Raw genomic sequence first — 15,000 nt, 5'->3', positions numbered from 1 at the left:
CTTCTCCTCATAGACGTGGGTGGAATGCTAATTATCCATGACTAGCGTCTGGTGGCGAAGAATGTTTACTAAATCAGTGAAGAGTCAATGAAATTCTGGACGTGTCAACACGGCGACGAAGATCTGATTAAAGCGAGTCGAGTGGTTAGTGACTGCAGCGCTGCTTAATAAAGCTTTTAGCAGACCGCTGTAACTCGCATGCAGCGCTATAGCTCCAGCTCACGGGATCTGAGTGGGCGTGGCTCTGATACCACAGACAGCAATGTGGGCGTGTCCTAGAGAGGAACATGTCTGGGAGTCTTTAAATAAAGGGTTAACAGGAGAACTGAGATTTTCTTTAGGTCATATTTATAGACATGACTGCTATATTAGGGTCTTCAGGTTCTTGAAGTTCTTCAGGTGGTTACTTTATGTTGCAAATAATTGAACAGATTCTAAGAGATGGAAATCAAGGTGAATATTTGATCTGGAGAAATAGAGGAGGAGAACCGAGTTTTGTTTCAGAAAGCTAATGATGGGAGAAGTACTTGGATTGAATTGGATCTTTGCTCTTGAGGTTTCTTCCATGGCTGATCTGTGTAGTTCTACTGTATGTAGATCCATGTGTTGTATGTAGGATCTTTAAAGAACAAATCAAAGGGTGCTGCAGTCAAACATACTGTTGTTTTATCCACAGGAACATCTGGAAAGCTTCACTCTTTGAAGAACCCAACATTAGCAGGTTTTCTGTCAGAGATGGTTCAATGTCGATCTAGAGATCTTCACCTTGCCAGAGAACTCTTGAAGAACAGGTTAATAAAGATTTGTTTTCTGTGTTTAATCATATCCAAGAACCTGAGAAGAACCTCACTCATTTCCTAAGATAAGCCTGGATAACACACCTTGGATTGGGTTCCAGGCAGAACCAATGATGTGCAGCTAGAAGGACCTTCTGGGTCAGTTGTATACAAAAGTTTGTACAAGAGATTTGCTAGAACCTGTAACTGGTCTCTCAGGAGTGGCTTCTTCATCATGTTTATGAGCCGTCCATGTTTCACTGGTGTGAAGAACAGAATTCTTCACACCAATAAGAGTTACAATTCAATGAACTGAGCCACTTGTGCTGAAGCTGAGGCTGAGTGTAAAGCTGCAGCTCTTATGCAAATGCTCTGTAAGGTGAGACTGAATGTCTTCATCTGTCTAGATTTTGTCACCTCGATCACCAATGAAAGTTTCTGAGGAACCTCAGAGGAACACGCGGTCCTGTCAGGATGGAGGCCAAGCTCAGAGCTCCTTCAGGACGCGACTCACTGCGTCTCTCTCTCTCTCTCTCACCCACTGTTACCTGAAGGATATTTTAAAAAACTGTTCTCTTAATGATAACTCAGGTTCTTCACGAAGGTTCCTCACGCTGTTTCCTGGTTGGTTTCCTTATTGCTCACACATTTAGTTTTTCATTAGATTCGTCAAGCAGTTCCTCACTCCATTGATTCATTAATCAGATCTAGAGTTGATTTTAGACTCGGTTCCTTACTCAGTTCCTTATTCGGTCCCTCACTTTGTTTGATTAGAGTTTCCCACCTCAGGAGGTGTGTGTGTATGTGTGTGTGTGTGGAGTTTACATGTTCTCCCCGTGCTTGGTGGGTTTCCAGTTTCCTCCCACAGTCCAAAGTCACCACTGAACTTCAGGCTCCGCAGTTGGACTACAGAGGTTCCTAGATGGTTTGGTTGTTATCGTGCTACAGGCAGTAAACATTAACAGTAGCTCCATCGTCTTCACTAATGAGACTTTAGATTTGTAGTTATTTGTTTGCAGAAAAGTTTTATTGTTTCTTTTAATTAAACTCTCGTCTTGACTCGTCCTCCTGCAGAAATCGTATCTATTAATGACCAAATCAATCAATAATTTAATCAACTGATTGCTTTTTTATGTATGGGTCCATTTAATGATTCATTGTGTGTGTGTGTGTGTGTGTGTGTGTGTGTGTGTGTGTGGAGTACAACACATCTGGTACACACTCTCTGAGACTCTGATGGACTTTCTGTAGGTTTAGTGTTTATGATCGGACTTTTAGAGCGCGTGATTGATTTATATTTCATTAGAGAATAGAGGGATGAGAGAAAGCTGTAACAGGTGTGTGTGTGTGTGTGTGTGTGTGTGTGTGTGTGTGTGTGTGTGTGTGTGTTTACAGGAGTGTGTTTCATGCAACAAGGAACACAGCAGTTATTCAGTCTGAAGGTTCAGCTGATGTGTGTGAGTGTGCAGGAGCTCGGCCTGGCTGTGTGATTAGATTTTATTTTGAAATAAACAGTGTTATAACTGTCTCTCTGTTTGTCTCTTTGTCTCTCTCTCTCTCTCTCTCTCTCTCTCTGTCTCTCTCTGTCTCTCTCTCTCTCTGTCTCTCTCTCTCTCTCCGCCTGTCTGTGCGCTCAGCACTAATGGTGTGAGATTGATTTGTCTCCGCAGCCTTTTTAATGGTGTTTAAGTGGACCTGCAGGCGTACTCTCTCTCTCTCCCTCTCTCTCTCTCTCTTTCTGTCTCTCTGTCTCTCTCTCCCCCCCTCCCCCTCCAAAGTCATTTCTTCTGTCACGGTCGGAGAGCGAGTGCACTGAGAATAAAGAAGCAGAGGAACGATTTTTGTTTCTTTTTTATTTTTTCCCCTGCAGTAACCATAGCACTGAATCTCACAGTGACCCCCGACACACACACACACACACACACACACACACACACATATTCCCCGCCCCCTCCAGCACCAAGCTTTCTCTTGCACTAACGATTAAAAACGAGAAGAAAAACATCCACCTGAGGCTCTCGGGAACATCACAGTCCAGAACATCACTAATTCCCCGTGGAGTCGTTTTAAAGCGGGTAAAAGAGACGCGTAATAAAACCACGTCTGATAAATAAATGGCGTTACCGCGAGGGTCAGGGGTGAAGCGCCGTAATGAAGCTGTAATGACGCCCGGTGGTGTTTGGAGCTGGGCTCACTGAGCAGCTCCACAATGTGTGTGTGTGTGTGTGTGTGTGTGTGTGTGTGTGTGTGTGTGTGTGTGTGTGTGAGAGAGAGAGAGTGCTAGAGTGAGAGGCGAAGTGTTTGAACGCAGTGGTGAGAATAGAAGACAGATTAGATCACAGAGACAGACAGAAGACAGAAAGAGACAAAAAGAGACAGAAAGAGACAGAGTGAGACAGAGTGAGACGGTCTGGAGCTGATGGAGAGCCAGAGCAGGTTTAATGTCAGAACCAGCGCTGCATCTGTATTTAAGTTCTGTATAAAGTGTGTGTGTGTGTGTGTGTGTGTGTGTGTGTGTGTGTGTGTGTGTGTAAGAGACTGAAACACAGCCACATGCGGCGTCATGAACCCAGTTTGCAGGAATCTGCACAAGCTGCAGCGACGTGACTCATCGTTTCATCCCACCTTCCGCATCATTCCTCAGTTTTAGCTAAAAATGGATCGATAACCTCAAAGAACGAGTTTCACCTGAATCTGACATCCGTCTCCTAGCGGCGGTCTGAGGCTCCGCCCACACACACACACAGGTTCTGTGTTTTAGTCTCCGCTCTGCACAAAAGGTCAAAAGGTGTATTCTGTTAGAGTTTCTGTTGCACATGGATGTGAAAATCGTTTATTTAAAAAAGACAAAAGCTCTGACTTCACAGTGTGTGTGTGTGTGTGTGTTATAAACGTGCTAAGACACGCACCTAACTCTGTTTCAGTGGCATTCTGGTGTAGCAGTGTGTGTGTGTGTGTGTTTGGTGTAGCAGTGTGTGTGTGTGTGTTTGGTGTAGCAGTGTGTGTGTGTGTGTTTGGTGTAGCAGTGTGTGTGTGTGTGTTTCTGCGTAGCTGTGTGTCCTGGGAGTGAGAGCTGAGTGTAAGTTTCTGAAGAGAGCCGAAGAGACGTGATGAAGTGTTTGAGTCACGTGTACAGTGAATAAACGTCACGTGTGTGTGTGTGTGTGTGTGTGTGTGTGTGTGGTCCTTAACTTGACGTCTCGTACGTGGTTCGAGCGAATCAGCATCATGGTGATCCTCTTGAACTGTGTGACTCTGGGGATGTACCAGCCCTGCGAGAACATCGACTGCACCTCGGACCGCTGCCAGATTCTACAGGTAGCCACTTCACTTCATCACACACACACACACACACACACACACACACACACGCACACACACACCTCTGTCATTCTCTCTCTCTATCTGAAGATGTGTAAGACACGCCCCCTGTTCATATCGCCCCTGCCTGTCACCTTATCACGTTACCATGACAACCAAGATTTGCTTCCTCCGTAGCTCCTCAGTTCAGACAAACAATCTGTAAAAGGTGCAGCTTTCCAAGCACCCGGTTCTCATCCTTTAATAGTTTAACTCTCAGACGTGATTGGTCTACGGATCTGATTTAATGATGTCACAAACTCAACTTAAACATAGCCCCGCCCCCCACTGAAAGCACTGAGCTTTTTGTGTGTGCGCCCCCTGCTGCATGTGAGGAGAATTACAACCAAAATGAAACGCATCGCTTTTTTAATCTTTAAAGGTGACTCCGCCCCCGGTGGTCGAACTATGTATACAGTGAAGCCCCAGATTGCAAGTAACACGGTTCGTGGTTTCTATCGTCTCCCCTGCTGGGACTTAGTGCTCGTCTCTTACTGGTATAATCAACATCCGTGCACGCGTGTACTGTTTACTATAACGCTATGATTACGTGTGTGTGTGTGTAAAACATGTTTTATTTTGTGTCTGTATGTGTGTACAGCACGCGTGTAAAGCAAAAGCAAGTCTCATTAGAGAGGTTAAAGATCCATTTTCTCTCTTTTTTAACACACACACACACCTTCCTACTTTTGCCTTCACACACACACACACACACACACACTTTCTCCCTGCTCTACACAGAAACACTGCTCTGTCGCGATTCAAGGTTCCTTATTTCTTATGGGAAAATTCAATTTGGTTTACGAGTGTTTTGGAATACGAGCCCACTTCTGGAACAAATTATGCTCATAATCCAAGGTTTCACTGTATTGTGAAATTCCTTTTAAGCTGAATAAATGAATAAATAAATAAAACACAATTATGTTAAATGTAGAAAAAGAAAGTCTGCAAATAATTAATTATTTAAAAAATTCTTAAACAAGAGTATTATTTTTTTTAGCTTTTCTAGAATGTCTACATATAGATGATTATTATGGGCTGAAACACACTTTAATAAGACAACAGAGACACGTCGTCATGGTTATTTGTCACGTGGTTTGGTTGCACACACACGGTTTTATCTGACTCACGGTCCGGGTGTCTCCCAGCGGCTGGCGCTAATCTCACTCAGTTGTCGGAACGTTCACCAAGGGGCCAATCAGAGTCCTCGTTAACGCATCACATGATCCTGTAACGTCGTTATCAGTCAGACGCTTCCCGAGATGGGATCTAATCAGCGCCGGATCCAGAGACAAAAACACACTGACACAGACCCTGCGCTTCGTCCCATCGTTATGCCTCCTGTAATTCCCCAGTCTTGTGTTTAACGGCTCCATGCATGGGTGTGTGTATAGGGCTCCGTTTTCTCGTTTGACTTTACGTGTGGTCACATGACCTTAAACTCTGGGGTGCTGGTTAAAAAGCGCGATCCTGATCGAACAGGTCAGAACAATCGGGTGAAAACCTGAAAACCGTGTTGTGGGCGGAGCTTAGGGTGAGCTCAGGTAGTGATGTCATTAGGGGCATGTCCAAAACAAGCTGCAAAATGATTAGAGACAAACCTCAGGGACAGCTTCGTCTTCTCCTATTCCTTATTTCTTTTACTCCTTATTTCGTCTTTTTCTCTTGTTAATTGTATTCTCCTTTTTTATTATCTTTTTTCTTTTCTTTTTTTCCTTTGCTTCGAAAAATATTTCCAATCTCTTTTCTTTCTGTCTCTTATCCTTGTTCCCCTCAGTCTCTTATTGTCTATTAGCCCAGCTCCTTTTCATCACCCTTTCATTTTCTTCTGTTTCGTAAATTTCCTGCGAGCAAAATGTCCTAAAGTGCTTTAAACCCTCATCACGGTGTTACTGCGACCCTGAAATACACGAGAAACACATTAACACCTGAACAAATAACCTCATGTAACCTCTCAAGTGTTAAATACATTATCTATCTATAATATAATATAATATAATATAATATAATATAATATAATATAATATAATATAATATAATGGTTGGAACGTGTAGAGTGATATATTACTGTATAATACATGATGTGTATAATATTACACAGACTTGACATTTGTAACATTATTTTTTTTTTCAGATTGTCATTAAATACAGATCCACATGCAGAAAGTCCAGATGTAAATTAGAGCGAGTGTTCTGTCTCTGTCCTCATTAATTAATCCTGGATAAGTTCATTTATATTAGGGTTCTGTAGAGTTCTGTTGGGTTCTGTAGGGTTCTATATACTGTAGCTCTACAGGGATTTTTAGCGTTCTCTAGGGTTCTCTAGGGTTCTGTAGGGTTCTGTGTGACGTGGATGGTGACAGAGCCCGTGTGTTCCATGTCTCAGGCGTTCGATGCGTTTATCTACATCTTCTTTGCGCTGGAGATGGTGGTGAAGATGGTGGCTCTGGGGATCTTCGGCCGTCGCTGTTACCTTGGCGATACGTGGAACAGACTGGACTTCTTCATCGTCATGGCAGGGTAAAGACACACACACACGCGCACACACACACACACACACACACACACACACACACACACACACACACACACGCCTGTCACACAAGTCTGCCTGATGGTCAGTGGGTGGAGCCAAATCTACGGTGGCCCTGAAGTGCAAAACAAATTAACAAAACAGAAAACAAATTAACAAATTCAAATACAAATTAACAAAATGGAAAACAAAAAAACTTAACTGAAAACAAAATAACAAAACAGAAAACAAATAAACAAATTTAAAAACAATTTAACAAAACGGTAAACAAAATGACTAATTTAAAAACAAAATGTCAAAACCCAAAACAAAATAACAAAACCCAAAACTTATTTGTATTTTGTTTTGGGTTTTGTTGTTTAGTTTTTGTTATTTTGTTTTTCGTTTTGTTAATTTGTATTGCAGTTCTCGGCCCGTCAGATACAAACCGGAAAAGGTAGGTATAGTTTGCGAATGAAATTCTTACCGCTGATTAGACGGGACATCTGTCACTTAAGATATACAGGAAGTACTGTAGTAGCGGTAGATTCATGTGTGTGTATGAATGTGCAAACGTGTCCTGTCCTTATTGTGGTTTCAAATGTGGCGTTCTTACGGTGGCCCTGAAGTCAGTTTTTTGCACTTCACGGCCACCGTAGTTTAAAGTGAAGCAGAACACACAAGAAACAAAGATAAAGAAACAAGTTCCTACTTCCTGTATATCTTAAGTGACAGATGTCTCGTCCAATCAGCGGTAAGAATTTCATTCACAAACTATACCTACCTTTGCCGGTTTGTATCTGACGGGCCGAGAAGCGCAATACAAATTAACAAAATGGAAAACAAAATAACTAATTAGTTTTGGGTTTTGATCTTTTGTTTTTGAATTATTATTATACACATATTATTTCTTGTGTGTGTGTGTGTGTGTGTGTGTGTGTGTGTCTGTGTGTGACGGTATTTAGTGGTTCCTCAGGTCATTGGAGTTTATTCCTTTTAACTCACTGCACGCCTTTTCACTGATTCTTCTGTGTCATCAGACACACACACACACACACACACACACACACACACACACACACAGGGTGGATATTTCTGGACTGTTCAGTCAGCTGAGAGCACAGCTCTCTTTTCTCTGGCATGCATTTGTGTGTGTGTGTGTGTGTGTGTGTGTGTGTGTGTGTATTTTTAGCTGTAATCAGTAACACAGTGATGTGGAGGTGGAGACTCTGCTCTCAGTTTCCCTAATGATCAGTTTCTTTACATCACACCCAGAACAATCACCGAGTCGACACACTGCGGAGTCGCTGCTCTCCGTCCTCATCAGCTCCTCCTGCTGCATGAATAATTCATGCTAACGCCACGTGTGTGTGTGTGTGTGTGTGTGTGTGTGTGTGTGTGTGCGCGTGTGTCAGAGAGAGTGGGGGCAGTTAGTAGTTGAGTACTGCGATGAGAGTGGCTCAAAAAAGACTGAAGTTGTCCTGGTACTGATCGAGGGAGCAGCGCTGGTTCGAGTGTGTACTGCGCCCCGCCCACAAAAAATTTATTATTTTTTTTTTTTAAAGCTCTACTTTTACTGTAACATTTTATTTAGACATTTGCAACAACACAGATAAATAATCATATAATTATAATCATATAATCAATTAATAATAATTATGTTTAGAATTTTATTACAATATACATACAGTATCAAATTTATCAAAGGCTGCAAATAGGAATCAAATGAACCTCACAGACTGTTAATTATTTAACTTTGCTCAGGACCTCACCAGAATCACACACACATCCTTTATGATGTCATTATAGTGAGAGTGTAACTCAGTAGTGAGATAGTGAGGGTGAAGTGGTTGTGCTGCAGGTACCGAAACAGTGTGTGTGTCAGTGTTGGGGGACGTTACTGTTTAAAGTAACTAATTACATTACAAAATTACTGTCTTTAAAAGGTCAGTTACATTACAGTGTTACTTTCTGATAAAAGTAACTAGTTCAGTACTTTCCACTGCAGAATAAAATGAAAACTCCTTTGTGATTCCTCATGCATGTTGTTTTAGTCAAGACCTTTATAATTATTCTACCATCATCACTTAGTGAAGTTCAGCCCATAATTTGTTAACTACTAATACCCCTATCTCACCTACTAATACCCCTATCTCACTTACTGATACCCCTATCTCACCTACTAATACCCCTATTTCACCCACTAATACCCCTATCTCACCTACTAATAGAGACACACCTGAGTCTCACACTGTTTAGTCTCACACTGTTTAGTCTCACATGCCTGAGTCTCACACTCCTGAGTCTCACACTCCTGAGTCTCACACACCTGAGTCTCACACTTTTTAGTCTCACACTTTTTAGTCTCACACTCCTAAGTCTCACACTCCTGAGTCTCACACTCCTGAGTCTCACATGCCTAAGTCTCACACTCCTGAGTCTCACACTCTTGAGTCTCACACTCCTGAGTCTCACACTCCTGAGTCTCACACTCCTGAATCTCACACTCCTGAGTCTCACACTTCTTCGTCTCACACTTCTTCGTCTCACACGCCTGAGTCTCACACGCCTGAGTCTCACACTTTTTAGTCTCACACTTTTAAGTCTCACACTCCTAAGTCTCACACTCCTAAGTCTCACACTCCTGAGTCTCACATGCCTAAGTCTCACACTCCTGAGTCTCACACTCCTGAGTCTCACACTCCTTAGTCTCACACTCCTGAATCTCACACTCCTGAGTCTCACACTCCTGAGTTTCACACTTCTTCGTCTCACACGCCTGAGTCTCACACTTCGTAGTCTCACACGCCTGAGTCTCACACTCCTGAGTCTCACACTGTTTAGTCTCACACTGTTTAGTCTCACACGCCTGAGTCTCACACGCCTAAATCTCACACACCTGAGTCTCACACTTTTTAGTCTCACACGCCTGAGTCTCACACGCCTGAGTCTCACACGCCTGAGTCTCACACTCCTGAGTCTTATACACCTGAGTCTTACACTCCTGAGTCTCACACTATTTAGTCTCACACACCTGAGTCTCACACACCTGAGTCTCACACTCCTGAGTCTCACACTCCTGAGTCTCTCACAACTGAGTCTCACACTTCTTAGTCTCACACTTCTTAGTCTCACATGCCTGAGTCTCACACACCTGAGTCTCACACACCTGAGTCTCACACTCCTGAGTCTCACACTCCTGAGTCTCACACTCCTGAGTCTTACACTGTTTAGTCTCACACTCCTGAGTCTCACACACCTGAGTCTCACACTTTTTAGTCTCACACGTCTGAATCTCACACTCCTAAGTCTCACACTCCTAAGTCTCACACACCTGAGTCTCACACTCCTAAGTCTCACACTCCTGAGTCTCACACTCCTGAGTCTCACATGCCTAAGTCTCACACTCCTGAGTCTCACACTCCTGAGTCTCACACTCCTGAGTCTCACACTCCTGAGTCTCACACGCCTGAGTCTCACACGCCTGAGTCTCACACTTCTTAGTCTCACACGCCTGAGTCTCACACTGTTTAGTCTCACACGCCTGAGTCTCACACGCCTAAATCTCACACGCCTAAGTCTCACACTTTTTAGTCTCACACGCCCGAGTCTCACACACCTGAGTCTCACACGCCTGAGTCTCACACTCCTGAGTCTTATACACCTGAGTCTTACACTCCTGAGTCTCACACTATTTAGTCTCACACACCTGAGTCTCATACACCTGAGTCTCACACTCCTGAGTCTCACACTTTTTAGTCTCACACTCCTGAGTCTCACAATCCTGAGTCTTACACTTTTTAGTCTCACACGCCTGAGTCTCACACTACTGAGTCTCACACTCCTGAGTCTCACACTTCTTAGTCTCACACACCTGAGTCTCACACACCTGAGTCTCACACTCCTGAGTCTCACACGCCTGAGTCTCACACGCCTGAGTCTCACACTCCTGAGTCTCACACTTCTTAGTCTCACACACCTGAGTCTCACACACCTGAGTCTCACACTCCAGAGTCTCACACGCCTGAGTCTCTCACAACTGAGTCTCACACTTCTTAGTCTCACACGCCTGAGTCTCACACACCTGAGTCTCACACTCCTGAGTCTCACACTCCTGAGTCTCACACTCCTGAGTCTCACACTCCTGAGTCTCACACTCCTGAGTTTCACACTTCTTCGTCTCACACGCCTGAGTCTCACACTCCTGAGTCTCACACTGTTTAGTCTCACACACCTGAGTCTCACACTTTTTAGTCTCACACGCCTGAGTCTCACACTCCTGAGTCTTATACACCTGAGTCTTACACTCCTGAGTCTCACACTATTTAGTCTCACACTCCTGAGTCTCACACTCCTGAGTCTCACACTCCTGAGTCTCACACGCCTGAGTCTCTCACAACTGAGTCTCACACTTCTTAGTCTCACACTTCTTAGTCTCACATGCCTGAGTCTCACACACCTGAGTCTCACACTCCTGAGTCTCACACACCTGAGTCTCACACACCTGAGTCTCACACTCCTGAGTCTCACACTCCTGAGTCTCAGACTGTTTAGTCTCACACTCCTGAGTCTCACACACCTGAGTCTCATACACCTGAGTCTCACACTCGTGAGTCTCACACTTTTTAGTCTCACACTCCTGAGTCTCACACTCCTGAGTCTCACACTTCTTAGTCTCACACACCTGAGTCTCACACACCTGAGTCTCACACTCCTGAGTCTCACACGCCTGAGTCTCTCACAACTGAGTCTCACACTTCTTAGTCTCACACGCCTGAGTCTCACACTCCTGAGTCTCACACACCTGAGTCTCACACGCCTGAGTCTCACACGCCTGAGTCTCACACGCCTGAGTCTCACACTCCTGAGTCTCACACTTCTTAGTCTCACACACCTGAGTCTCACACTCCAGAGTCTCACACGCCTGAGTCTCTCACAACTGAGTCTCACACTTCTTAGTCTCACACGCCTGAGTCTCACACTCCTGAGTCTCACACTTCTTAGTCTCACACTCCTGAATCTCACACTCCTGAGTCTCACACTCCTGAGTTTCACACTTCTTCGTCTCACACGCCTGAGTCTCACACTCCTGAGTCTCACACTGTTTAGTCTCACACTGTTTAGTCTCACACGCCTGAGTCTCACACGCCTAAATCTCACACACCTGAGTCTCACACTTTTTAGTCTCACACACCTGAGTCTCACACTTTTTAGTCTCACACGCCTGAGTCTCACACTCCTGAGTCTTATACACCTGAGTCTTACACTCCTGAGTCTCACACTATTTAGTCTCACACTCCTGAGTCTCACACTCCTGAGTCTCACACGCCTGAGTCTCACACGCCTGAGTCTCTCACTTCTTAGTCTCACACTTCTTAGTCTCACATGCCTGAGTCTCACACACCTGAGTCTCACACTCCTGAGTCTCACACTCCTGAGTCTCACACACCTGAGTCTCACACACCTGAGTCTCACACTCCTGAGTCTCACACTCCTGAGTCTCACACTGTTTAGTCTCACACTCCTGAGTCTCACACACCTGAGTCTCACACTTTTTAGTCTCACACATCTGAATCTCACACTCCTAAGTCTCACACTCCTGAGTCTCACACTCCTGAGTCTCACACTCCTGAGTCTCACACGCCTGAGTCTCACACTCCTTAGTCTCACACGCCTGAGTCTCACGCCTGAGTCTCACACTGTTTAGTCTCACACTGTTTAGTCTCACACGCCTGAGTCTCACACGCCTAAATCTCACACTTTTTAGTCTCACACGCCCGAGTCTCACACACCTGAGTCTCACACGCCTGAGTCTCACACGCCTGAGTCTTATACATCTGAGTCTTACACTCCTGAGTCTCACACTATTTAGTCTCACACACCTGAGTCTCACACTTCTGAGTCTCACACTTTTTAGTCTCACACTCCTGAGTCTCACAATCCTGAGTCTTACACTTTTTAGTCTCACACGCCTGAGTCTCACCCGCCTGAGTCTCACACTCCTGAGTCTCACACTCCTGAGTCTCACACTTCTTAGTCTCACACACCTGAGTCTCACACACCTGAGTCTCACGCTCCTGAGTCTCACGCTCCTGAGTCTCACACGCCTGAGTCTCTCACAACTGAGTCTCACACTTCTTAGTCTCACACGCCTGAGTCTCACACGCCTGAGTCTCACACTCCTGAGTCTCACACTCCTGAGTCTCACACTCCTGAGTCTCACACTATTTAGTCTCTTACACCTGAGTCTCTCACACCTGAGTCTCTCACACCTGAGTCCCACACTTCTTAGTCTCACACTCCTGAGTCTCACACGCCTGAGTCTCTCACACCTGAGTCCCACACTTCTTAGTCTCACACTTCTTAGTCTCACACTCCTGAGTCTCACACGCCTGAGTCTCATACACCTGATTCTCACACGCCTAAATCTCACACGCCTAAATCTCACACTTTTGAGTCTCATTCACCTGAGTCTCACACTCCTGAGTCTCACACGCCTGAGTCTCACACTTTTTAGTCTTACACGCCCGAGTCTCACAAGCCCGAGTCTCACACTCCCGAGTCTCACACTCCTGAGTCTTACACACCTGAGTCTTATACACCTAAGTCTTACATTCCTGAGTCTCACACTGTTTAGTCTCACACACCTGAGTCTCATACACCTGAGTCTCACACTCCTGAGTCTCACACTTTTTAGTCTCACACTTTTTAGTCTCACACACCTGAGTCTCACACTGTTTAGTCTCACATGCCTGAGTCTCTCACACCTGAGTCTCTCACACCTGAGTCTCTCACATCTGAGTCTCACACTTCTTAGTCTCACACACCTGAGTCTCACACGCCTAAATCTCACACTTCTTACTCTCATACACCTGAGTCTCACACGTGTTAGTCTCACACTTCTTAGTCTCACACACCTGAGTCTCACACTCCTGAGTCTTACACGCCCAAGTCTCACACGCCCGAGTCCCACACGCCCGAGTCTCACACTCCCGAGTCTCACACTCCTGAGTCTTACACACCTGAGTCTTACACACCTGAGTCTCACACGCCTGAGTCTCACACTCCTGAGTCTTATACACCTAAGTCTTACACTCCTGAGTCTCACACTGTTTAGTCTCACACACCTGAGTCTCACACGTTTTAGTCTCACATGCCTAAGTCTTACACACCTGAGTCTCACACTCCTAAGTCTCACACTTCTTAGTCTCACACAACTGAGTCTCACACACCTGAGTCTCACACTGTTTAGTCTCACACTGTTTAGTCTCACACTCCTAAGTCTCACACGTTTTAGTCTCACATGCCTAAGTCTTACACACCTGAGTCTCACACTCCTAAGTCTCACACTTCTTAGTCTCACACAACTGAGTCTCACACACCTGAGTCTCACACTGTTTAGTCTCACACTGTTTAGTCTCACACGCCTGAGTCTCACACTCCTGAGTCTCACACACCTGAGTCTCTCACACCTGAGTCTCACACTTCTTAGTCTCACACGCCTGAGTCTCACACGCCTGAGTCTCACACGCCTAAATCTCACACTCCTTACTCTCACACTCCTGAGTCTCACACTGTTTAGTCTCACATGCCTTAGTCTCACATGCCTTAGTCTCACACTTCTTAGTCTCACATTCCTGAGTCTCACATTCCTGAGTCTCACACGCCTGAGTCTCACACACCGGAGTCTCACACACCTGAGTCTCACACACCTGAGTCTCACACTCCTGAGTCTCACACTTTTTAGTCTCACACTGTTTAGTCTCACACGCCTAAATCTCACATTCCTTACTCTCACACTCCTGAGTCTCACACGCCTGAGTCTCATACACCTGAGTCTCACCTGCCTAAATCTCACACTCCTGAGTCTCACACTGTTTAGTCTCACATGCCTTAGTCTCACATTCCTGAGTCTCACATTCCTGAGTCTCACACGCCTGAGTCTCACACTTCATAGTCTCACACTGTTTACTCTCATACACCTGAGTCTCACACACCTAAGTCTCACACTCCTGAGTCTCACATGCCTGAGTCTCACACACCTAAGTCTCACACTCCTGAGTCTCACACACCTGAGTGTTACACTGATTCATTTCATTACACACAGTACATGACGTGACACAGCTACACACTTCTATCTTCTGCTCGTGTCTCTGTTCCTTCCTTTGTTTTTCCTAAATTGGGAACCTGATGACTCTTAAATCTTCTTATTTATTTATTTTTTTATTTATTTACTTAAATCTGACGAGCATCAGGACATCACACTCTTCCAATTAAGAGTCCAGTCCAACCCATTTCCCCCTGATGTGTTGTGTTCCTGCAGGTGACCCAAGGTAATGTCCACTAGCCCCT

At 44.9% G+C, this 15,000-nt stretch overlaps 1 protein-coding gene across 1 annotated transcript in view; it reads left to right on the top strand.

Annotated features, from left to right (window-relative positions):
* The window catches only part of LOC128544524 (voltage-dependent T-type calcium channel subunit alpha-1I-like), a 110,526-nt gene that overhangs the window by 28,973 nt on the left and 66,553 nt on the right, over positions 1 to 15,000 (top strand). The window contains exons 2-3 of the mRNA XM_053514698.1: positions 3,983 to 4,094; positions 6,523 to 6,656. Of these exons, the coding sequence (XP_053370673.1) occupies positions 3,983 to 4,094; positions 6,523 to 6,656 (246 nt within the window). The remainder of the gene's footprint in view (positions 1 to 3,982; positions 4,095 to 6,522; positions 6,657 to 15,000) is intronic.

This window comes from Clarias gariepinus, chromosome 16 (genome assembly GCF_024256425.1).
Source record: "Clarias gariepinus isolate MV-2021 ecotype Netherlands chromosome 16, CGAR_prim_01v2, whole genome shotgun sequence".
NCBI classification, from domain to species: domain Eukaryota; kingdom Metazoa; phylum Chordata; class Actinopteri; order Siluriformes; family Clariidae; genus Clarias; species Clarias gariepinus.
The sequence above is the reverse complement of the archived record's forward strand: the minus strand, read 5'-3'. Positions and strand labels throughout refer to the sequence as shown.